Here is a 27,459-nt window from a genome sequence, read left to right on the forward strand (position 1 = left end):
CAGCAGCGGGTGGTAAAAGGGTGTATTGTTGTTCACACTCCCAACAAGCATACCAGGTTCTCTGGCCCAATCTATATTTGGGCAAGAGAGTTTTTTTTTATCCATAGTAACTGGCAAATGATAAATTTTTATAGGGCTATTTTAATTTTTTGCAGCCGAATTGTTAATCAAGTTTGATTTGCAGAAAAAAAAAGAATCATTTAACTACAATAACCCACTATTTATTATATGAATACACAGTCATCGCCTTGGAATGGCTTCTAAATTCCTAGTCATTGCAAATCTGGTCGGCCACAAGCTTTCTCTTGTGCCACCACTTGGTACAGAATGCATTCATGATAAGAGAGTGCTCCATTGTGATTGCTTTTAGTTGACTCCCTGTAAACTGGGATTCATGGTTTTTGAGTTGGCAAACTGGGTTTTGACAAAGTAGACTCGATAATCTAGGTTTTCGGCAATTTGGCCTAGATTCGTCTGTACTGTAGTTCACAATCGATGGGGGCCACCTTAAACAGATTATTTAAGAAGTTTAAACGAGCAACTGTGGTTTTTTTTTTCAGCTTTGCCTTTGTCTACATTTTAGTGAAAGAATTCAAATACAGTCATTTAAAACATGATATTTTATTTATTTTTATTAATATTTTAGGAGACAGCGCCGTGTTGGTAAACTGAAGTATGTGCAATTTGAACCAAGCAGTGGGAAAAAGAGTGTATTTGTTGCAACAGAATTAAATGTGCTTGCAGCACTAAACATAAGAACAGGTGAAATCACCTGGAGGCAGGTGTTTACAAGGGGGTCAACTGGGGTGATTGACGCTCTCCACTACAAGGATGAAGGTGAGTGGTCTACAACAGTGGTTCCCAACTTTTTTGTGTTTGCGGATCCCTCTCTGGACATGCCAAAATCCTCATGGACAGATAGAAGATGTTTCACCATAAAAGTACAACATTAAACAGTGCAGAATCTTTAGAGTTTGAAATAAAAGCAGAAGGAAATTTTATGTTTATGGCACTTTCAGATGGCCGGAAATTACACTGGCAGACTCAAAATGTGAATGTAATTATTCTGTTAGATCCCCCATTTACTTTTAATTTTGTCAAATTTGGGGTACCTCCTGATTTTTAAAATTTGTTCAACATCTAGGTAAAAGCATTACAAGAGAAAACATGGAAAGAAAATGTAGGACCCACATTACTTTGAGGATTGGCACTATCAAGTGGCTCTCCTATACTAACATCTTTACATAGAGAATACATAAAAGTAATTCAAAAGATTCCCCCCCCCCCCCAATTATTTTTTGTGGACCCCAGGCTAGAAACCACTGGTCTACAACAAGAATTGTTATCTTGTGTGGGTTGGGTGGTAAGAGGAGAATGTGGCACTAAAGGACTGGGATAAAGTAATATATTTTTTTTTTTGCAGATCTGATCACTGTGTCAGGAGGCGGTAGCAAAGTAAATTCCTGGGCATCAAATACTGGATTTGTAAAGTGGGAATCTAACATTAATGCTCCTTTAGATCCTAACCAAAGGTGAATAGATTATAATTTTTTTTTCACATTGTTTGTGCAAAGATGTAGTGTCCAACAGCATTCACAGGCATCAAGATGCGAGTTCACATCCAAGCCTGTGTTTCTTTACTGTCAATGCAAAATGTTGTTGATTAAGGTTGCGCACTCTATTCTTGGTATATGGGCAACAATTAAGAAAAAAGGCTGGGCAGCCAAGACCACCTTGCATAATTGAGTGCAAGTATAATTCTTGAATGTGTTTTGATCATAGAGAATATAAATGCCCAATCAATTTCCTCTACTGGCAAGTTGAATGGCCAAGCAGTTTTATTGAGTGGTGCCACAACCTTCAAATGACAGTTGTTTTGTGAGAACTTAGCAACAATATCCAAAATAGGGCTTGGCCAGATGAATTTAGTAGCTTTGGATTTGGAAGAAAAAACATATAGTATTAAGCAGGGCACTCGTAAGACCATCGTATAACAGATACAATGACGCGACGCTGTCTGGTGTTTGTCGGTGGCAGTCTGAACTAATCTCATTGAAAACATTAAGTTGAGCGTACGTCGTCGCATTACGCTCTTCATAGAATCGCGTTGGCAGACGACCGCCGAGTGCAATGAGTGCTCAGTTTTACAGTTAACATCTTTCTGTTATTCATCTTTTAGATCACCGGTGTCTTTTATATGTACTCAAGAAGATGATGGTAACCTATTGGCATTGCTTGTTGGTCATTCTCTCCACATTCTATCAACTAAAACTGGTGAAGAAAAGTGGTTTGAAGAATTAAGTACTGAGTAAGTCACTGAAATTTTACCATAACTATAAAATGAAAAAAAAAAGTTGTGTACCTGTTTGAAAATAATGATCATGAATGGAGAAAAGACTTCTTAAAGTAGTGGTGGATATAAAAATAGGTTAAAGGGTTAAATGAAGTTTTGTCTACACTATCAAATTTCATCAAAAAATTGTCGCATAAAATGTGATGGAAAATAAGAGTTGAACATGGTCAACTTTTATTTATACGATTTGATAGTATGTGATATGATGTCATCCTACCCATATATACTGTATGGACACATCACATTTTTTTGTCACATAAAATTTGATAGTGTAGACAAAGCTTTAGACATGCACTCCTTTTGTTTTACTATTAATTTTTACAGATGATCAGCATTGGGCCAATCAGCATTGGGCCATGTGTGCTGCTTGCACACGTGTGTACAAGCCACATTTTTTAAATTTATGTTTGTGGCCGCAAAAAAATTTATGTCGCGGAGCATGTGGCCTGTGGCCCACACTTTTCCCACCAGGGTTTAATATGACTTCTTTATCCACCACAAGTTGGCATCTGTCAGCAATGGTTCTAAGTCCTACCTTTTTATTACTGTGATAAGAAATGTAATTCAAAAAGACAAATAAAAGATCCTAGAAATCAAACAGTAAAAAGTGACCAGTAAAAACAATTAAATGATAAAATTTTTATACAAAGTGTCTTAATCTTTTGATTAGTATTTCTTTGGCTTTCTTCAAGAGAAACATGAATTAGATAGACCACAATTTGTCGAAGGGTAGAATCAATTGTCACTCTTAAATGAATATTTAATATATTTTATAAAAACATCAAAATTTACATTTAAATTATTGTAAAGACAGGTATTGTTAAGGGGTAATTATAAATAATTAATGCTGGTTGATTAACTACCCCACATGTAAACCTTTATATAAGGATTGACTGTTAAATAAACTGTTACTTTGATAATGAGAAAATTGTGTTCTTTCAGTGACAATGTGCAATATAAGTGGTTATCCCAGATACAAGATAAGGTGGTTGTAGTTGGTATTGTTGAAAATTCTCATTATACAGTACAATTCTACACTCTTCAAGATGGAACACTGTCTAAGGAGGTAAGTAACAAAATAAAGCAGTGGTGGATCCAGAATATTTTAGCCGTGTGGCAAAAGGGCTGTCTCTTATACACATCTAGATATGTATAAGAGACAGACCTCCTGTTTATTAAAAAATCACAGATTGTTTAATTTGCAGGCAGACAACAAATACAATAAACAAAATCTGTCTATATACTAAATTTTGCATACTTTCTCCAACCCCAGAAATATTTGAAATATTTCTCTATCAACCTAGTGTTTAATAATTTTATTAGTAAAATGAGATGCAGTTTAATAAGGTTTTTTTTTTTTTTAAATTAATAAATGACTTATATAGAGTAAAAAACAAAACTTTTCATTTCTGTAGAAAATCACCTATTTAGCATGATCTTGACATCTTTTTATGTTGAGTTCTTCGCTTTGTAAATAAATAATTCACTTTAAAAATTAATGATTCAAAGTAAAGAATGGTAGACAGTGGAAAATACTATCAGTTACAACAATAACATTAAAAAGATATAATAAAAATTTATGTTATTTACAATTTTTTTAAATGATATTTTTTGCTGTAGAACTTATTCCCAGCTGCCTGGGCAACAGCTGACACTGCTTGCATCATTATTCATGATGGTCACATGGTCTGTTTTGATCCAGTCAGCAAAGAACTACAGAGTGCCAAGTTGCGAGATGGAAGTGTATTTCAAAGCACACATATTTCGGTGAGGGAACAATAATTTTTAACTCCTGTGTTAAAATTTTTTTCAGTAATTAATTTTATGCTCCTTAGCTTATACAGTTCAGGCACATAAAACATTTTGTCACTTAAACCAAAGAGTACAGAACTGCAAGAAGTCCAACTCTCGTGGTTTCGTTGGAACGTAATCCTATTTCAAAAAGTACTGCCACGTAGGGCGTGTCCTTAAAAGATGTTCGTATCAAACGTGTTCTGTGCGCATGTTCGAGTTTCAAACTCTATTCAAAATCTAATAAGGTGCCTCATTTCTTGTGGTAGTCCTTTTTTTAATGTTCCATCGCGTACATTCTAAATCAGGGCAGTCGGACCTCTTGTAATTCTGTTGTCTTTGCTTGAATACTCTATGAAGTGCTTACAAATATTGCAAAGAAAAATAAACAATATCAAACAAAAAAATATATGTGGACCTACATGTTCGTCTTTTGTTCTTTCTATCCTTCTGTGTATGTCTGGCTATCTATTTCACTACACTGGATGAGGAAATCCCATCATCAAATCCCACTCATCTTAATACAGCTCTACAGGCTTCCATACAATGCCCTTATACTTTCCCTTAATCTCATCCATCCAGTGTCTCTAAATGTCTCTCTTTTTAGCCTCAAATCCTTGAAATATAAATAGTGCACTCTTGTCTCCATCTTTGCATGACCGTCCATCTTTATTCACTATCTAACCCTCCTGTTTTATAACTACCATGTTCTTTTTTCAAGTCTTTTTTTCTGACCCTGTTCCTTTTTTGAATCCATCTTTTATTTTTTACTTTACTCTATTTCTTACTTTAAGCTTCTACTCCTCAAATCTTTGCTGTATATGCCAACAAAGGTATAATGCATAATCTTGTAGAAGGCATATCTGTTACTTGATTTGAATGATTGATTGATTGGTGTCATTTGAACAGGGACTGACAAGTGACCTGCAGAAGTGTAACATTAAACAGCTTAAATTACAAGAAGCTGCTACAGATCAACCACTATTCATCTTAACTCTAGCATCAGATAACCACCTACTAATATCAATAGAGGATAGTCTTGAGGTTGTCAAGCAGTTTACAAAGGTAATAATAATATTTCAGTCTTATTTTGTGCATAATGCCAAAACATTTGTGTGCTTGACATTATTGAGTATGGCTGAGTTGAGTGGACGAGCAGTAAGGCAGGAGCGCCAATAGCTTCAGCATTAACATCAGAGCTGGGTTGAGCCGTGTCTCACCTGGAGTTTGGTTGGTAGAACCAAGTGTTGTTAGAAAATGACTCAAAATGGAGGTCCAGTGTACACATCTGGCTTGTGTACAATTTAAAGCATCTTCTGCATCTTTCGGAAGAGTAGGGGGTTACCCCGATGCTTTGGTTTATTTCAGCCCTTATCATTGTGGAATGATGTGGACATAAACCTACTATAAGCACCTCTTTACAATGGCTAGGTAGTTACAAACCACGGCCATTCGCAATTCAGCACAATGATGCTGCGAGTTATGGGTTATTCTCCGACCTTTTTACCGTTACCTTTTATATATATTTTCTCTATGAAATAGGTATTTCGAGACGGATAGACTTTCTTGATGTTTTATTGTTAAACAACATGAATGTCTGATTACTTCATCATCATGATCATAATGATGAATTATTTTAATAATTATTCTTCACATGTATTTACCATTAGGAAACAACAATTGGAATATCGAATTTGCCAGATCATAGTGTTATCACAACTTTTACACAGACTACAGGCATTGTGAGTATTTTTTTTCTTTTGATATTGTAAAACCAGGTTCAACCAGATTAAATGGGAATAAACCAGACAATAACAAATCAAACAAGTTCAATATATATTTACCGGTATCTGTATTCCTATACTGTAGTTGATATTGTGCTTGGATTGAAGATGCATTTAAGAACTTACAAACTGAATAACAATTAAATAACTACTTTTTTTTTCCTGTTTTATTCTCTTCATTTAAAAGGAAGTTGATATTGAATGTTTCAATGCTGCTGATGGAACAGAATATGAAAACATGAAACAGACAGTTGAAATAGAAAAGAGTCATGGCAAGCCAGTAAAGGTGAAGGAAGTTGAAACTGAAATGTCTCGAAATAGCATATGAAATAAAAATTTACAAAAATAGAATTTCTGTAACATTTGCTTATATATTATTTCTAAATGGAGTGTAATCTTTTGATAGTATTTTAGTTTAAATCTACTAGAGTATTTTTAATTTTGTCCTTGAATATATCAGCCTAGCTGGAAGGGTTACCCTCTGTATATATAATTCAAATAAATAAAACAAAATGAAGGATGGGTGTCAATTATACAGTATATGTATCTGTGATATTGTACAGAGTTGTATATGAAAGCAAAATTATTCTAAAATTTTGTATTTTATTATTTTACATTTACAAATTTCTTCTAGGGTTCTGTGTACCTTTTTCATAAAAAAGATCAGCAGTTAGGTTACCGTGTGTTACTAGAGACGGCAGATGATGCTATTGCAATGGTACACCAACCAGGTAAGAAGTGTTTGTCTTTATTGTGAATGTGAAGACTGTACTCTAATTCTAAATTTTAACGTGTACTGCAGTTTGTTCAAATTATTGAACCCATGGGCTAGAAAAATGGACTGTACATATAATATAGTACTCCAAAAAGCCACTTGTTCTGCCTTAAAAAAAATATGACTATTTTATGGTAATCTTTAATTATTGTACTGTGCTTGGGAAATACAGACAGGTTTTACTGACCTTATTATAGATAAGATAACCTTGCTTTTTATCTCAGGTCGAGTACTGTGGTGCCGAGAGGAGGGTTTGGCAAGTGTCGCTGCAGTTGAGATGGTTGACCTTCCGGTATCTGACACAGAAGCAAAGTTTGAAGATGAGTTTGGGGGAAAAGAGGAAAGTAAGTAAAGTTCTTATCATTTCGAATTAAAGAATTTTTTTTCAAACAGATTCAATACATTTTCTTACTAATATATAGTATTTGGTAATGGAAATTATAATGTATAGTAGGATCTCTTGCAAGGAAAGTTTTTTTGAAGTTATTCTTATATGTTAAATAGAGATTATTAGTAATTCTTTATTTTGTTTATATTTAATAATCTAATATTAATTTTGTACCATCTATTGCAATTCTAAAAGAAGGGTTTTTTATGTAGACAATATCATTTGATTACTCAAATACTCATAACAATCATAAAGTTATACAATATATTTTTAGTTTGAGTGATGTTTATGTAAAAATGTAAAGAAATAGATAGAAGATTTATATATTTTTAAATAATTTCTTTTCAGTATCAGTGTTAGAAATGTTCCTGAGACGTCTTAATACCCAATTTGCCCAACTTAAGGTAAGAGGAATAATTAAGATAACGGTTGTACCTATTAAAGTACAAAATTAGAAATACATTCTTTCAATTGATATATGAACTAACTGTATAAGCTTGGATGTAATCTATTCCCTTTGTCGTAGTTTACTTGTAACTAATTCTAAAGGCTAGTTTGAACTATTTGATGGTATGTTATGTGTGCATACTAGTTTATCTAAGGCTGACTATGTTTACCATGAGGCAAACATTACCAACTACATCCATTTGTTTAAGTGAGTCTATACTAATTAGAACAGCCAATCTCAGAGTGGGGAGCACAAGATAATTATTTTTCTACCAGGTGCCAAAATTCAATATTGAAGTGGAGTTGAATGGCTTGGTGATTAAGATGCTTTCCTACCAATCCCAGGACCCTGGGTTAAATTCCTGTCACAGCAACAGGATTTTTTTCTCATGATCAAAACAACTTCACTCCCTAAGCCTCATAAATGAGACTTAATTTATGTCGAGCATCTTGTGTTTATATCTGTCTTGTGAAAGGATATGCCATTTTGTAAAGTGGCATCCTTATATCCTTAGCCTTAAGCCCCCCAAAAAATGTTAGCTAACCAAGAATATGACATTAACCACTTTATATCCTGATTTTAGTCCTATGTGATGCATTTACGAAGGCGGTTGAAACATGGAAGCCATCAGGAACATCACACAGTGCCTTCACGTGTCATCATCATTGATGATGATGATGATGAAGAAGAGTACCTTACTAGGGATGAGTTTAATTTGCATAAAATGATCATTATAATTTCAAAATCCGGAAAGGTTAGTACTGGCATTTTAATTAATTGAGGCTTGCCATCCTAAAACCAGCGTACTGTCGCTAAATGTTAAACTGAGTACATTAATTAGCATAGAAATATGGCAGTATTTATAGTTAATACAGAAAAGCCATTGTACTTTAGCTTTTAATTTTGACAATAGTATGTCAATTCCAGTAAATTATCTACCATTTGAGGCATGTTGTGGCAAAATGGCTAAGTTGTAGCAAAAATTCAAATTCAAGTCATTGGTGTTTTCAGATACCTGAGTATGTGATCTCTAAAATGAGGGGTCATTCATTGAAATTGGACATTTCAAGCCTAAGTTATTGGAAAATGAAAGTACAGCACTTAGAGTCAAGATAAACATGATTTTGAGTAATTGCCTTCCAAAAATTTTTTGTGCATACCTTGTTTAATAGAATTAACTATCTGATTAACATTAAATAAACGATTTGTTGACCACTTCCAGAACTAATACTTTGGGACATGATTAAAAAGACATTAAACTGTTGATCTATAGTGAAAAAAAAAAATTAGATTTTTAGGCAATTTTTTGGGCTCCCATATTTTATATCTCATTTACTCAATACTGGCCTGTGCGACAATTTAACCATTTCGCCACCTAGGCTAGGCTGGCTAGGCTGGGCTGGGCTTGGCTGGGTTGGGCCCGGCTAGGCTTGGCTTAGGCTAGGCCGAGCCGATTGTCTCGAGGGGCCCAAGGGTTGGGGGTGCCATACAACATGCCTCATTTTAACACTTTTAATGTGTTTATGTAAAAGTCAATTTTCCTTGTTTTGGTCACTGATGCTGGTTTTGGCACGGCAAGCTTCAATGGACCTTTCCGCTAAGCCCCGCCCCTTGGATATTGTTGCTAAGGTCCCACAAGACGACAGTGTTAAAACATATGCGAACACGTGCGTTTGTGGGACAACATGTGTGTTTGTGAGACGCACGCGTATTCTTAGTGCTGTTTGATTGACACTCCAGAAAGGTCTGTTGTTCTAAAGAGCAGCAATTAGGACTGACATTAAAATGTATTATATCAATATAATAAAGACACATATAAAATAATAGTTAGGCCTATATTAAGTAATACTTGTAATTACGTTGAATTACAAAACCTTAGTTTAAATAATGAAAGGGACTTTTTTAAGAATATTTGCCTTTGTTGAGCTAAAAAAAAAATATTTGTTTCAATATGTGAGTTAAGTTTCAGTAGAAAATTATAATGAGAATATATTTAGTCAATTTACCGATGTATAAATAATATTATTGTTTTTGTTTTGCATATCCCTTAAATTTGCTAGAATCAAAAAAAAAAAAAGGCTGAGAATTATTCGACATTAATGAAGTGTGATTCAAAAACTAGCCAAAAGCAATTTTACAGCCTAGTGATGGTTGGAACAATTCCCAAGCACACCTTAAAAGCACAGACACTCCCTCGCTTTAAGCAGAAATTAATGGCTATGTTCTCACACGGCAGCTAACGGTTAGCAGGATCTGGATCCTGCTAACCGTTAGCTGCCGTGCGTCCATACGAGAAAATCCCGATCCGGATACTAAGAATATGATTGAATCACTGGACAATAAGAAACTAGAAATTGTAAACGCGTACGTGTGATTGGTTGATAATAGAAACGCGCTCAACTTGCTAACCAATAGCACTTGCTACCCATTAGCAGTATCCAGATACCGCTAATGGTTAGCGCTAAACCGATCAGGCATTCTCACACAGGTGGTAACGGTTAGCACTAATGGTTAGAGCTCCTGATCCGGATACTAGGAACCAGGCTTTTAATAGATAATTGAGGTCCTGTAACCTTGCTAAACTTACTCATGGCATCAAAATGGAGGTGTGGCCTTCAAGGTATATTTAAACTAAGTTCAATGTTTTGTGCTACTATAGCAAAATTATGCAATTTATTTTTCAATTATTTTCTGTTTTCAGATTTATGGTATTGATTCCACGGATGGTTCAATTTTTTGGAGTCATTTTTCTCCAAGTCTTGCTACGTTCCAAGACGGCTCAAAATCTAAAGTAGCGCTGTTTATTCAGCGTACAACAGCACATTTCCCAAACCCTCCTCTATGCACTGTTGTTGGAAGACACAGAGTAAGGCTTTTGTTAACACTATTGTTTTGTATTAAGACATGCAGGAAATATTATCATTGATTGAAACAAAAACTGTTTACAATTATTGTGTCTACTGCCCCCTTGAGGCATAGTCTGGCAGTTAATTCTAGAACAGTAAATCTGGTAGAGGTCATGTGTATAAATCCATGCATGATGGATATTACCACGATGTAGGGGTGCCTTATTAGAAATCAATTAGAGTCAAAAACTAAAACAAAATTGCATTTCAAACTGTAAACATTTTTTTAAGTATAAATAAGGCAGTAGAAACACGCTCCCACTGGTAGCCTATACAGTATTTTACATTGTTGTCAGTAGGCAATAACATAAAACATAAAGAATACCCACATGTTTTGTTGAGCTCTCATAGCCTATGGTGTCTTCTAGGCACTCCTCTGGCCATTTTCTGATCAGTGATTTTTGTGCTGAATATTTAATAAATAAATAAGATTTGCTGAGACATGAATGTGGCTCACTGCAGCACTATTCCTATACCTTAAATTATCCGGATACAGTATCTTAACCAACTGATCTACTCTTTGAACCCTTCGGAGGCTCAAATGTAATGTCATGGTGACTCACTTTCGAATTCATCGGCACTTCATATCTGAATAAATTATTGGTGTTTTTTTATGCAGTGGTTGTACTCTTTAATTATCTAACAAACAGATTTGAGGGGTATAATTCTACTAGTTAAATCCCTCCTAAAAGCATTATTACTTATTATAGATATCTGGACTCACTCTAATCTACTCCTTCAACCCCATAACTGGTAAACCTACGGCTGAGTTTGAGCAGTTTCCCAACGGAAAAGAACTTCAGTTCAAGTTGAAGCAGCTAAGTATGGTTGGGATTATGGATTCAGACTTCCTTAAACCAATACTGCTGCTCGATGACAATAATAAGGTATGAAAGTCAGGTATTCAAGCAATAGATGAATGGCTTTGCCAGAAGAAGTTAGGATTAAATAAGTAAACCATAGAAAGATACAATATAAAGAAAAAAAATATAATTTTTCGTTTGTTATTCATAATAATTCATAATATTATTCGTTTTTATAACACCTAGGTACATGTGTACCCTTCTAGTGCTGTCAGTATTGTTAAGAAGCATGGCAACTCAATATTTATGTTCATTGCTGAAAGGGAGGTTGCTAGACTTTCAGGATTATCACTTAAGGTCACAACTGACAGCAAAATTGAAGCTCAAGAGATCTGGAGAATCAAACTACCACCAACTTCAAAAAGGATCACTGGCATTTACGTCAAACGATCTACAGGTATTTTTTTCTAAAGCCGGGCACCTACTGTGCCCGAGGGTCGTCGTCTGACGCGATTGTATACGACACGCAACGCCACAACGCGCGCAACAGTCATTTTTTTTTATTAAGATCCGTTTAGACTGCAACCGGAAATCAGTAGACAGCTTCACGTTGTCTAGCGCTCACATGGAGCGGAGTTGGATTCCTCATACGACGGTTGCACGACGGTCGTACGACCGCCATGCGACGCAGAGAGCGCCCGGCTTTAGGGTTTCTTAAATTTCAATGATTTATTTCAATATTTCTAATCCCTTTCCAAATGATGTACTGCTGTGTATACTGGTGGGAGTTCTATAAGATGCTAACTGTAAGATTTTATTGTGGAATTCTATAAACTCTTTACCAACTGATATACTGGTGTGACTTCTAACTGATATACTGGTGTGTCTTCTAACTGATATACTGGTGTCTCTTCAACTGATATACTGGTGCTTCTTCTAACTGATATACTGGTGTATCTTCTAACTGATATTCTGGTGTGTCTTCTAACTGATATACTGGTCCTGTGTTGACATTCCTTTAAGATGAACATTAAGATATTTATAAATAGATTCCTATAAACCCTGGCCAAATAATCTTACAGTATGCCTTCTGCGAGGAGAGCCTTTATATGTTCACTGTAATATATTTATGTAGGTATTTATAAATCCTGAAAGAATTTGATCTTTAAGATGAACTAGAGATATGTATTTTGGTGGTGAAAATGCTCTGGTTGTGAAATATTCCAAAAAAGGATTTAAATTCAGGACTTTCAAAATGAAAGATTTTACTTGATGAACTAGAGATATGTATTTTGGTGGTGAAAATGCTCTGGTTTTGAAATATTCCAAAACAGGATTTAAATTCAGGACTTTCAATGAAAGATTTCACTTCATGAACCAATTAAACTGTTTTTCCCCCCAGAGGAGGTTCATTCTCAGGGTAGAGTTCTTGGGGACAGGACAGTCCTTTACAAGTATCTGAACCCTAACTTGGTTGTAGTGACCACAGAGGGAAGCGATGGTCCATCTAAATGTAAGTTTATTAAAATTTCATAATTATTAGCATATTCATTTTTTTTTTATCATGGTCATTATTACTGACATCGTTATCATCATTTATAATACTATTTTCTTTATTATTATCCTTAATAAAAAAAATATAATATCAAAAAATATAAAATTATAAAATTTAATATTTAAAAAAAATCATCATCATCATTTTTTACATTATTATATATACCCACTATATTTAAGTCACTCTCTGCAATTCAAGAATCAAGAAATCAATGAAAGATTCATGATATGTTTTCCTACAGTGTGCTATTTATTGTGCTGTTTACATGGTTCAGATCAGGGGTTCTCAACTGGCGGCTTGTTGGCCATCTTCGGCCTGCGAGTGCCTGTTATGCAGCCCTCAAAAACAAGCCCAAAAATAATATTCTCCATTAGGATTTGGCCTATATTTATAACCTTAATAATTTTGCATTCTGTTTTGCCAACTAGGCCTATATATTGCCCCACAAATTTTAGCGATTTAATCAATCAAATCGGAAACTATCGCAGCAAACAGCAAAGAAAAATAATCATAATACGCCAACTTTTGGCCTCTCGCACAGTCCCTCGCTTGATGTTACAAGGCTAGTCGGCCTAGCTCTGCTGCCTGTCTGTAGTGTGTAGTTCCATGTACAACAATGGACTTCCTTAAGTCAAGAAGCCCTGTATAAGCATCTAGCAGCTTACAGAATTATTTTTTAAATTCCTAATTAGGGAAATGGGAGAGCCCCTCCCAAACCCTTCCCCTGGTTCACAACTGTGGCACTAGGTGCCATAGTACATCACTTCCCCTGGCCCTTAAAATTTATTCAGTGAATAAATTTGACCCCTATTGCAATATAGTTGAGAACCCCTGGTTCAGATAGTTTGTTTTTTGCATAGAGATATAATAAGAATACTAGAGCGCTAACAGCAATGTATTCGATGTTCGAAATACGCAGAGCTGTGTGTGTGTACCATCCAAGATGGCTGCCATAGATTCAGCCAATCAAATTTCCCCTGAGCGCTATCATTTTCAATTGCGCCCTCAATTTACACAGAAAGTTCAGTACAGCTAGTTACCCGTATTTTGAAACTCGAGCGTTGCGGTGTATGGATGTAATGCACACAATTTAAATTCTTTTTAATATTTGAATAAGATGTTCTACTTGGCCTCTTTTTGGCTACAACAGTTTAATAATTTGTCATTATCAATACTAATTATCATTAATGAAATAATATTCAGTCAGAGGGCTTATTTAGGGTAATAATATGTATACTAAGCCTGAAGGTGGCGCTTTCCTACGGCAGCCATCTTGGATGGTACACATACACAACTCTGCATTGCTCCGCCATCTTGTCAGCACTCTAGTTGTTTAATAGCTCTATGGTTTTTTGTCAGTTTATTAAGCCCTGTCCAAATGATCATTTTATTTGACTAAAACATTTTACATACCTAAATATGGTCATGACGACATCACATCATGACCATATATTGGCACATCATGACAGAGCTGTATATTTGTTTAACATCCTTCACATGTTTGATCTATGACAATTGACATGAAGGCCTAGTTCAGACTAGGTGGATAACTCACCAGGTTTACCACATTCCAGTCTGAGCTTGGCGTTGTTCCTATAGTAACTAGCCTGGCATGCCACCCAGTTTAACTTTAGTTGACTGTGAATCAAAAATTGACCAATCAGCATTTCATTACGTCTGCTGTGAGCAAATGTACATCTTGTGCGCAATGTTTTGAAAATCATTTCCTGGTTCCAGTCCATGAATATGCAAATTTAACTTCAGGTTCTTGCGTCTGGCTAATCCAGCTAGTCTGAATGCCCGGCAAAGTTAAGCAGGGCTTAACCTTGAGCTGGGCTTAATGTAAGCCTAGCTTATCTCCAAGTCTGAATGTAGTCGGAAGCTCTAAATTGTGTCTAAATGGTTAATGTATTTTTTATAGCTCGTCTAAGTGTTTATCTTGTGGATGTTGTGAATGGTGCCATCGTTTTCAGTGTAGATCACAAGCGAGTCGAAGGCCCTGTTCATGTTGTCCACTCTGAGAATTGGATAACTGTGAGTTGAACTGAACTTTTTTTTTTCATAAAAATTATCTACTTCTATAAACATCCCTTTCTGGTTCTGCTTTTTGGCTTGTTATGAGCAAAAAAAAAATTGAAAACTTCTATTTCACATTTGAATTAAAATCCTAAAATAGAAAAATCTGTATATCTATATAAATTATCTACCTGAATAACAACCCTTTCTATTTAAGTATGTACTTGTTCTAATGGACTGGTATTATAATTTGAAGTTCTAGGGACCTTGAAAGTGTTAGCTAAACAAGACAAACATGTCACTGTCTTAGAATATCTAGGTTAAGTTTTTGCAGTTTCGTGAAAACAACCTTTTATATGATTTAAAAAGTATTAATACGAATAGACTCCTTTGAAAATAATTTGCTTTTGAATGGATGCACTGTTTATGAATAAAGAGAAAACAGAGACATGTGATAATTAACTTGTTGTTAATTACATGCAATTATAGTTCTGACCTTGTTGATAGCGTACTTAATGTCTTTGTGGTACGTACTTAACAAGATTTTGCTGATGAGATACAACCTCGTTTCATTAGAATAGTCAATATGCACTAATATCAAAATTCAGAATTCAATTTATTCATCACGTCATAAATGAAAACACACAAAATTTGTTTTTCAGTGAAAATACCATTAAACGTGGATATGGATCAGTTAATTGATAATTTATTGCTACTTGACCCATATTGAGATATCCTCTGCATTAATGAAAATCATATGACAAGTATTTCTGAAAAACATTTAACGAAAACAAATTACAATACTAAAAATATTCTTATTAATATCTAATAACTTTCATAAGCTGATCGTAAACAGAATGCTCAAACAGGGATGGGAGGGAAATTGACGAGAATGGTGTAGAGAAGTCGGACACATTTCCGTAAGCACCCTTAAATCAAAGACATTCAAAAATTTACTGAATATTATATAATTTGTTATTTCTGTAATTAAACTTAAAAGTGAATCTTAAATCTTTACATCTCAACCAGTAATAAATCGGGCATTACAACCAGTGGTGGTGCCAAGGGTTGGGGGGAATTAAGGGGCTATAGCCCCCTCATCGGGGGAGACTAGCCCCCTGTCGGAGGGAAAGCAAGTATATCCCATCGGGGGAATGAAACAAATTTTACCCCATCAGGGGTTCTATGCGGCGCCCTCATTCCCCTGTTAATCCATTTTATGCACACCCATTCACTACACCAATGGCAATCTTCCTTTTGGTCCTGGAAGTTTAGCATTGTGGAATAGAAAAAATTAGGGGTTGATAAGGATTATGAACAATTTTTAAAAGAGTATGAAGGAAAAAAAATATGCTGAGGTTTGAATGATTTTATAACGAATCCAGAATTTTCAAAGGAGGGGGACACAAATTTTCAAAATAGGAAGTAGGAAACACCAACATCAGTGGCATAACCAAAGGGCTGTACGCCCTATTGAAACATTTTTGTATTGTATTCTTTTTTTTATTTTCACTTTCGTTTTGTATTCCTATTTTAATACGTGGCATTGTATGTGTTGAAATTGAATCCGCTCCTGAATATAGTAATGCAGAAATATATTCTGAAAAAAAAAATAGATGAGTATTTTTTGCAAAGAATGCTTTGATGCATTGAACAAGTTGGTTGTTATTTATTAGTAGAATACTAACATAATGTAAACAAGTCTAAAGTGATGTTGATTGCAGGATACAATTTCCCATAAACTATATCCTTCTTGATATTACTTCTTCCTAACTCAATAAACATTCTGTCAAAAATATATATATCACCAAGGAATATATTAAAATTATAATCAAATCAATCATGCTTTTGTCCATCAGTTTATTAATATGCTTTTTTGTTAACAACTCATTGTTCATTAACAACCACTGATTGAACATATTCATCAAATGGTTGAATAGTAATAATTTTAGTACGTGCCACTTCACTACAAATGAATGTGGAACCAATTTGATAGATGGCTTTTAATAACAGCCTAAATTAGATGCTTGCATTTGCTGATGAAATAGACAGAAATAAAGTGCTATTTCTCACTCTGTTAAATCAATACAGTTTAAAATTGATAATGACATTTTATTTTAGTGACCTTGAATTCTTCTTGAGCTAGTGGTGGAGCATTTTTATTTTGGATTAGATTTTAATAATTAGTGATTAGTTTTTTTTCTGAATGTACAGACAATACTATGAAAATTATTAAATTGATTATGAGCCAATTTAAAGATTTACTACCATGTAGATGAATAAATTTGAACTTATTAACTGTGTGCACTGTAGTTGCATATTTATTATTAATAACATTTGGTGGTTGGGTGTGTGTGCTGCAGTGGCGTATCTATAGGGGGGGCACATGCCCCCCAAAAAATTACTCACGCCCCCAAAAAAATTACTCGCGCCCCCAGTCGCCCCCAAAAAATCACAGTCAAGTAGTAGAAAATCACCTAAAAATCACCATATTTTGCGAATTAGCTCCCCCTTCAACTGATCATTGAGTCCCCCCACTTCACTTTCGTGCCCCCCCCCCATTTCAAGACTTATACGATACTGGTGTGCTGGTGACAGGAGCATGATAAAAAGTAGATGACATTAGCTGGGGTATTGAAGTGGTATTTCAGTTCTCAACCCTGGCTTCAGTCTTAACTAATTTGAGTGTATTTTTTTTTTTTTGGCTAATGTTTTAGTGGGGGTACATTTACTGGAAGAGTGCTATCCCCACACCCTCTTCCTCTTAGAGAATTGAAGATAAATTGAGGGATGGGTAGTATTTACAACTGGAATGATCCACACTAGCATTCTTTTACAAATAATTTTTCAGTATCAATATTGGAATAGTAAAAGCAGACGTGCTGAGATAACAGCTCTGGAGCTTTATGAAGGGAAAATACAGAAAAACAGTACAGCATTTTCATCCCTTGATCCCCCGGAGTCTCCTCTGGTCGAGCGTCAGTCCTATATCTTGCCATCCTTGGTTCAAGCGATGGCGGTGTCTCACACAGAAAAGGGAATCACCCACAAGAATATTATATGTATGTTGGTTTGTTTTATTTTTGTTTTTAGTATTTAATATAAGGAAGAGTGTAATAGAAGTTTACAATTATTAGTATTTTATTACCATACTTCTAAATGTGGAAAGTGATAATAATATTTTTTTCAATTGAATTATCATGGTATATCTTATTCAAACATTCAAATGTAAACAAAAACAAAGATAAAAGAAGAATTGCTGAATATAACATTGTAGTATTAAGAACTGAATTGCAAAAAACAACAATTCACATTAAACATACAAATACTTAAAAGGTAAAAATGCATTGGACGTTAAAAAAAAAATTCATAAAGAGAAAAAAAAGCCACAATCATTATTATAAAAAAATTGTTATTCAAATCTTAAATTCAATTATATATTTGATATTGCACAAAAAAAAAAAAAAGTACGGCTTGCTATAAAAAAAAACAAAAAAAGGGAACATCCATTCATGATCATAATTATTTTATTATTGTGATTATTGCTACTATTCATACTTAAAAGGCAAAAAATGCACTGGACATTACAGAACATTCATAAAGAGAACAATAAAAATGCCAAAATCATTATCATAATAAAAGTTCTAACCATTCATTAATTCAATTATTTGTTTGAATATTGCACAAAAAAAAAACGTGATCATTATCATTTATTATTTTTACTATAACTATCATTTAATTAGGGTCATCAATAGAAAAAAAATAAATAAAAAATCATTGAAAAAACTACCAAATTGCACAAGAATCATACAGAATAAATTCAATCAAGTTAAAAAAAAAAACAAACTAAAAAGTCGTGAAAAGAAACACAAAATTGTACAAGGAACATGCAGAAGAAAAAATGAAAAAAAAAGAAAATATCGAAATTGGAGAATTATTTATTATTGATTATTATTGCTATTATTTATGACAAATTTAATTATTCAAATAGAAAACACCTAGATAGTTATTTATTGTTGTTATTTATAATAAATTTAAGAAGAAATATAATAAAAAGTGCACTGCTATTTGATTGAGATTCTGTATCAGAAAAGGTAAGGGATTATTTTTGTATCTGGAAGTGTTGCACTTTAACTAGGATATTTGATAGAAAGTGGTTCTGCTAGTATCTGATGTACACTAACCAAAAAAGAAGATAATGAAAAATACCAATGATAGTAACATACTAATTGCTATTCCATTGAAAGGATCTTAATTTTTTGATATTAAAAAAAAATAGTAACCTGCAAAAAAAAAGAAGAAAAATTGGAGCAGAATAAGCAATTAATTTTTTTACTTGCCCTTATAACTGACACTTAATTTTTTAGTCACCAATTATTACTTGATGGATGCCACTATGGAAGTTTGACTGATTGATTGATTGATTGGTTTCATTATTTTTATTTCAGTGTCTCTGCAAGCAGGTGGTTTAGTAGTTCTTCCAAAAAGATTCCTTGACCCACGACGGCCGATTGAACCACTGCCAGAACATAGGGAGGAAGGGTTGATACCATATCTACCAGAACTTCCTCTCCCACATCAATCATTTATTAATTATAACCAATCAGTGAGTATGATTCGAGTTGAATATCTTTAAAGCTAAGATGCTTGCCTACCAATCCCAGAGACCTTGGTTCAATTCCTGTCACAGTAACAGAATTTTTTCTCAACACCAAAAAAAAAAAAAAAAAAAAAAAACTTCATAAGGAGACAGCCTATCTTTTTCATATGTTTGTCTTGTGGAAGGATAAAAGTGATTAGGTTCACTGTTTGACATATCATTGGACCTTGTGCCTAAAGGTGGACATGATACGTTAAAATCTCCTAGTGAACATTTAAAAAACACAAGGAATTTTTTATCCCCGGTCATTGGGCCCATATTCTTATTTTTTGTTGCTGTGCTCGTACAGAAGTAGGCAACCCTTCCAGGTACCCATTTTAAAATATAAAATTCACCTCATTCATTTTGTAATAAAATCTAACAAAAATAAAATATTTTTATAACAATTATAAATATACTGAAATTTATTATATTTGATTTGATTTTATTCATCGTAGGTTTTTGGCATTGAAGGTATCTTCACATCACCTGCAGGACTGGAGTCCACATGTCTTGTTCTTGCTTATGGCTTAGGTAATAATAATGATTGTATTGATTGTGCAGAAATGGCTCAGGACTAGGTTGGATGAGATAACATGGTGATTGGCGTAGAAGCAGTTATTTTAAGGCACTGTGAGGCTTCAGCAGTTTTCCCCAGAAATATTTGCTCTAAGGGTTCTGTTTTCCAATGACACCATAAAACATTGACAATAGTTTTGTATTATGGGTACAATAATTAAATATTCATAATTATTAAAAATTAGCGTACTTTAATATTTTACATCTTTATAATCGGTCACAATATGATATTATTTGTATATTTCATTGTCAGATTATTATTATACAAGAATTTCTCCGTCTAAACTGTTTGATGTTCTCAACCAAGACTTTGATTACCTACTGATCGCAACCGTTGTAGTTGGCCTCGTCATTGCTGCCATCATCACCAAGAAACTAGCTGCCATTAAAGCACTCCATCAGGGCTGGAGGTGAAGATGTGTGATTCGTCTTTGATGCTCACTGTGTGCCATGCAGTTAACACAACAAATTACATGTGCATTTCATTCAAGGATTTATTCAAAAATTGAATTAACATTGTAGCCAGTTGCTAAATTGAGTAAAATTTTACAAAACAAACACAAAGTTATATTGCACATAAACGTGGTACGAAAAGGGATGTAACATTGAAATCAGTTGATTAATTGAGTACTGTCATACATGATGTATTGCTTTAAAACCTTGACAGTGTCACAAGTTACTATTCCAAAATAATCAATACTTTTAATTAAAGATGTCAGATCTGACAGTACCAAGTTAGATATTTTGACTGATACCAGTTGATTTACTCTATATTATCTGAAAATATGTTAATTGCATTTGAAACTTCTAGTTACTGTACAGTTTTTGAAAGCTTTTGCTAAAGACATTTTGTAACATGTGCAAGACTACTAAAGGTTAAAGTTGTGTTTCTCATTTGTTCCTTATATGAATTAAGGAACTAATGAACCCTATAAGCTATATGCCACATGAAATCTTATTAATATAGTGAGCAATTACTTAAAAAAACACACATTAATCGAAAGGTCCACTGATTAATCTCAGATAAGAAAGTATAATACATACTCCAAGTATTGAAATACATGCCATCGTGTTGGGATTCAATATTTCGACATTAATCATTCCTGATGATACTTTCACACATTAATATCTTGCAACTTTGCCCAGCTTCTTTAGGAACATATGTATGGAAATTGATATGATTTGTTTACTTAATACAGATGTATAGTTTATGTTTTGAAGACATCATATGCTCTGCATCTAGTCGTGGCTCTAGAAATTTGCCAAAAGGGGTCCCAAGCAAGGGGCACTAAGGGCCCGTTCGAGCTAAAAACGCCAACCATATTCCGTTTATTTTACCAGTTAATCGCGCCGAGCACTCAGTGGGTGGTCGATCGTTTGAGCAAGTCCCAGCTAACGTTAAATACCGTGTAACGAAACTACTCCGGAAGTAAATTTCAACTTATCTCATGGTGAACCCATTCTTTGTTTCCTCACTACTGCTGCTATAACCGGCCCACGTATAGGCACAGCACGGCACGAGGGAACGATATTTAAGCTCAACAACTTATAAACGCTGCTTTAAAATCTGTACCTAGGCTAGTTTAATGAACATTATTTCTCAGAATAATGGTAAATTTAAAAATTGAATGCGTAGCTATGCTACTAGCCACCTTTATTATATGGCCCCAATGATGTGATGTTATGCTGTTGGATTGACTGTCCAATCCAACTTCGATTTTGTTGTGCATGTGAGGAGGCAAAGGAGAGCTGCAACAATGCCTGGGTTAGAGATTTTATGGTTGATGCTCGATGTCCCTGATTGGGGTGGGATTGGTGTGCCGATGTCCCCGACAAGAGTGTAAGTGGGCGTGGTTAGTCGTCATTCAAAAACACCCGGAAGTGGTTCAGGTGCTCCAAAAACTTAGTGTATCGATTTTAGAGTCTACTGATATGTAATAAAGACATATACCCGTAATTTGTTTCCCTCCCCTATTGCTTCTCTCCACCCAGGATTATAAATGGGTACCTGGTGGGGTTGCCTGCTACTGCACCAATATGGCTGCAACACATGGCTTTGGGAAAACAAAGCGCTTCGTAACCTAAAGGAATAGGCGCTATGGCTTTTTTCTCACACGCCAGCTAACGGTTAGCAGGATCCGAATCCTGCTAACCGTTAGCTGGCGTGCGTCCATACGAGAAAATCCCGATATGGATACCAAAAATATGATGATCGAATCACTGGCCAATAAGAAACTGGAAATTGTAAATGCGTATGTGTGATTGGTTGATGATAGAAACGCACTCAACTTGCTAACCGATAGCGCTTTCTAACCGTTAGCGGTATCCGGATACTGCTAACGGTTAGCGCTAACCGATCGGGTGTTCTCACTCAGGTGCTAACGGTTAGGCCTAGCGCTAACGGTTAGCTCCCGATCTGGATACTAGGGCTCTCGTGAGAACCAGGCTTATATAAATACCAAATACTGTAATACATAACACATCTATGTGTAAGACGACCTGGTGGGGGTATGCAGGGAGTGGGGTGGGGAAGAATCACTAACCCTGTCTCCCTTCCGCCCGCTGTCACCGCCACTGTATGCATACTGAGCTCTAATATGCAATTTTTTGTTATGGAACACGATGATTGTTGTAAATGTCCTGTATTTATTCAATAAATTGTATATTTGAGCGAATGCATTTTTACAGGTTTCTATTGTATTCTGTTTCTATTGTAACTTTCTAATGGATAAAATAACATTTTCATAAAAAAAAAAAGGGGGCCCCATTGGGGACCAGGAGTTTTCCTACTACTATCTAACACTTTACTAACAGTGGCGTAACGCCTGTGTCTTTTTCTGGGGGCCAGTCTCAGTCTGGTCTCCAGTCAGAGGGGCATCGGGAACTCCTCTTACTAAATACTGAGCTCAGCACTACTACAACACCTTGACAATGTGGTAATTTTTCTATAATTTTTTTAAAAAGTAAGAGCGGCCCGGGGCTAATGAAATGCATGTACTCAAATGACGATTTATGCATAGACCTAATAATATGACTCGCCGTTTCACCATTTCACCACTGTTGCTGTCATCGCCACCATCGTTTTTCCTAGTTTCGATACGGTACGTCTATATAGGGACCTTTTTAAATTAATTACATGATATTCGATTTCTATATGCACAAAATTGGTAATACACTACTGTATTATGTGGCAAATTTCAGAGATTTGCATTTGTAGGCATTTCAATTATATTAACATATACATGTATATTTTTTAAGCGCATAGAGGCTTTCTTGTATGATGCGCTAAACAAATCAAACTATTATTAGATTTTCCTAGCAGTCGCAGGAAATGCCATTGTTTTTGTTCTGATTTTTTTTTTTTTATTGCATATTGTTTTTTTCTGTGTTTTGCACAGTGTTTTTTCTGCCTGGCACTTCGGTCACTTTCCATGCTTGGATCTTTTTTCAAACTTTGTCAAAACATAGACCACATTCCAAAGAAAATCTCAAAAAGTGTATCAAATGAAACATTCTGTTATAGTTTGTCATGGTCGTATAAAGAAATGATAAAATTTTGGTGACGATCCGTAATATAGTGTGGATATGATGCCCATTCAAAGGAAAACTTCCCAGACCAGATATTTCAAAAACGAATAAAAAATTATCTGCAAAGATCATTTGAGTGACGTCTGAGTTTTGGGTGTGACAAATATCCAAAAATCTTTCAATGGATCTAAGTGAAAATTTATATAATAGTTTGTCACGGTCCAATGATATGACTAAATTTTGGTGACGATCCGGTGTAGGGTGTAGATATGAGGTCTCTTGAAAGGAAAGCATCCCAAATCAAATATTTCAAAAAACTGATCATCTGATCTGAATGAAGTTTTCGGGAAAGTTTAACCAAGTTACAAGGAAGACATTAATTAATTGTGGTGACGATCCGCATTCGGGTGTGAATTAAGGGCCATTAAAGTGCTAACGTCCCAGACCTGAATATTTCAAAATATTTATCAATGGATCTAAATAAAACTTTTCAGAATAGTTTGCCATGGTCCAGTGAAGAAATGATTAAATTTCGGTGACGATCAGAAGTAGGGTGCGGATATGAGGACCATTAAATCGGAAACGTCCTAGACCAGATATATCAAAAATTGACCAACTGATCTAAATGAATCGTTTTGGAAAATATAACCAAGTTACAAAGAAGAAATTATTAAATTTAGCGCGCAATGATTATTGTGTAGGCCTATCTCAATGTCACCCTCCCTATTACCATTGCAGCTATAGTTTGAGTTTCACTAACGTCTAGTTAGTTTCCCTTTTTTTTAACTTGATTTTTTTTTTAATAGCCGTTGTTTTTCTTGTAGGCCTAATTTATTTTTCTTCCATCCCGTTTTCCAATTTGATTTGAACAGAGATTTTTGACCGGCACTTTGGTCACTTTCCGTACTTGAATATTGTCAAGCAGATCACAACGATGTGCATATCGCAATATGACAAAATACTACATATTTTGAATATCAATAGTAGTCATAGTTAGAGTTTCCCTGACGTCGAGTTGGTTTTCATGTGTTTTAACTTCATAATTTTCTGTATGATTTCATTTTTGTTTTTCGTGTTATTTTACGCTAGACTTCGTCATTATAGCACTGATGAAATCCCTAAATTCTGTTTTACAGATATAGAAAGTCTATAGTTATTAAATTATTATTATATATATATATAATAGGCCTTTATAGGCCTATCATACAATATATTCGCTCTAACACACAGGTGGGCAAAGTGCGGGCCGCATGCGGCCCGTTAGCGATTTTCTTGCGGCCCGCGACAATGAATTAAAAACCCTAGGTTTGCGGCCCACCAATCAAAATTGGCTAGAAAACCCCTTGTTTTTATAGCCCGACAACAATCATATGTAAAAAGTAACATTAAAACTGAGAATAAAGTAATGTAAAAGCAGTGCTCGCAAGTTTTTGGAAGCTCACTGGAAACATCAAAGTTTGGGTGCGGCCCTCTCGGTGTTAAATCAAAAATTCACTTTGGCCCTCCGACCGATTTTTATGCCCACCCCTAACAGGAAACACATTTCAAAATATAACGACAATGATTGATTGATTTAGTGAGAATCTAATAATTGAAAAAGTAAGCTAATAGTCCAACCTTGAAAAAAGTAGGCATGACTGTTCATTAATGATGAAACCGAGCACGAAATTGAGATATAAATTATTGATTGGGCGGGGATTTTGATCGCTTTATTTTTCGAAAGCACGAATGTCTCGTTAAAAGTAATTGCGTATGGGATTTAATTTTACAGACTACGTCTAACCATGGTCTAACTTATAAGAGATAAAACCTTACCGATAATTTATCCTGGAAACATCAAAGTTTGGGTGCAGCCCTCTCGGTGTTAAATCAAAAATTCACTTTGGCCCTCCGACCGATTTTTATGCCCACCCCTAACAGGAAACACATTTCAAAATATAACGACAATGATTGATTGATTTAGTGAGTATCTAATAATTGAAAAAGTAAGCTAATAGTCCAACCTTGAAAAAAGTAGGCATGACTGTTCATTAATGATGAAACCGAGCACGAAATTGGGATATAAATTATTGATTGGGCGGGGATTTTGATCGCTTTATTTTTCGAAAGCACGAATGTCTCGTTAAAAGTAATTGCGTATGGGATTTAATTTTACAGACTATGTCTAACCATGGTCTAACTTATAAGAGATAAAACCTTACCGATAATTTATCCTGATAAACATTAAACATTTTCCATCGACTTAACATAATTTCTTGCTATCATCACGTATTTTGGGAGACTGTTTGGGAGTAGCTGACATTGATGGAGAAATGGACCTTTTCGCTAAGCCCACCCCTTGGGTATTGTTGCCAAGGTTTCACAAATTGACACCGCAAAAACATGGTTCGAGTAGGGAAGGGGTTGAGATTTCCTCTCCTATTGTATGGGTCTAGGAGGTTGTAATGGGAAGATCATGATTTTTGCCATAGTAATCTCTTATTTAAACAATTTCATGCGATCACCACCTCCGAGATCCGCCACTGTATGTAAATGACCCTTATTCGAGACACTGTATTTTTTGTGTGTGTTCGTTGCCAGTGACGGATCCAGGAATTCGAAATAGAGGGGCCCAAACAACTGACAAATATTTTTTTTTATGAACGTTGCATTATAAAATAGGGTGACTAATAATAATAATAATAATAATAATAATAATAATTATTATTATTATTATTATTATTATTGTTATTAATAATAATAATAATAAACAAACAGTATGTGCCAACTTCAAAATAAATGATCAAAGGCGCGAAAGTATGCATAGAGCATGGATTGAATAAAGTAGTGGAGTAATAAATAGAAACGTAAAAAGACAATCTAGATATGAACGCAGAAACAGTAGACTAGATGGATTGAAACAGATTTTTAAATTCAGTTTAAATGAATCAAAGGAGGGTGACTTTCGACTGACAATGATAAGTCGTTCCACAGAAATGAGGGGTTTAATTTAAGCATGTTTTGGGAGAGCCAGCTTTCTATTTCAGATATACAGATATGCATTTTGTCGATACTTGTTTGTGAATAGTGAATGGATAAAATGGAAGATAAAGCTGGATAACGTTAGCATAAATGTGGAAGTGGATAGGATGAGAACGAATAATCTTAGCGACGGGGAAAATATAGAGTGAAAAGAGCAAAGGACCAAGAACGGATCCCCTGTGGAACACCACATTGTAACAATTTAGGAGAAGCAAAAACCGAGAAGATTCATTCTTTATTCAGCCAAAATACACACAAAAAAATGAATAAATAAAAACGAACCAACAAATGACCTAATAAAAACTAATTATCTTAGAATTAAAGAATAAATTAGTCATATATAAAACGGTCACTTTGGTTAAAATCTGTCTCGGTTCCGTCCAACCCTAAATTGTCCTACTTTTTGACAAATCTTCGAATGATTGAATTATGAATATATTTAGTACCGGTACACAAGCTGAAATTCATCTCACACATCGAATACCTACTGTGATATAAATATACTGCATTGGTTTAAGAATGGGGATTCCTCTTTACTCCATGCTACCTCAAATATTTGATCGAAATCAACGGAAGTTCCATAAGCGGAGTAAAAAATAATTATTATAAGGAATGTCCCAATTTCTAATTCGACATTTTGAACGTTTGGGAGTTAATAAATAAGTAATTTTCCATACAGTTATTTAAACCAAATAAATTACTAAGATATTCTAAAAATATTTTCTTCTGATAAGGCATTTGATAATAATACATGATTTCAAGTTTGCAAGTGCCAACAAGATAATATATAAATGAGTAGGCCTACATAATTCGTTGTTATAAAAAACAAAAACAAAACAAAACAAAACAAAACAAAAAACAATACAAATTCTC

The 27,459-nt window shown here is 34.6% G+C and overlaps 1 protein-coding gene across 1 annotated transcript; it reads left to right on the forward strand.

Annotated features, from left to right (window-relative positions):
- Nucleotides 1-641: 641 nt before the first annotated feature.
- LOC117109745 (ER membrane protein complex subunit 1-like) lies at nt 642-22,281 on the forward strand (the record flags this gene model as incomplete). The annotated part of the gene is made up of 21 exons (XM_033252190.1): nt 642-837; nt 1,424-1,532; nt 2,180-2,308; nt 3,296-3,419; nt 3,974-4,120; nt 5,054-5,209; nt 5,815-5,886; nt 6,116-6,214; nt 6,563-6,659; nt 6,928-7,047; nt 7,440-7,495; nt 8,123-8,293; nt 10,241-10,405; nt 11,156-11,332; nt 11,495-11,705; nt 12,651-12,761; nt 14,725-14,837; nt 17,671-17,881; nt 19,268-19,425; nt 19,917-19,992; nt 20,291-22,281. Coding segments are annotated over 21 exons (2,859 nt in total), but the record flags the coding sequence as incomplete, so codon positions are not given.
- Nucleotides 22,282-27,459: the final 5,178 nt, after the last annotated feature.

This window comes from Anneissia japonica, unplaced genomic scaffold, assembly GCF_011630105.1.
Source record: "Anneissia japonica isolate Jap-2015-1 unplaced genomic scaffold, ASM1163010v1 scaffold284983_len440753_cov197, whole genome shotgun sequence".
Lineage (NCBI taxonomy): Eukaryota > Metazoa > Echinodermata > Crinoidea > Comatulida > Comatulidae > Anneissia > Anneissia japonica.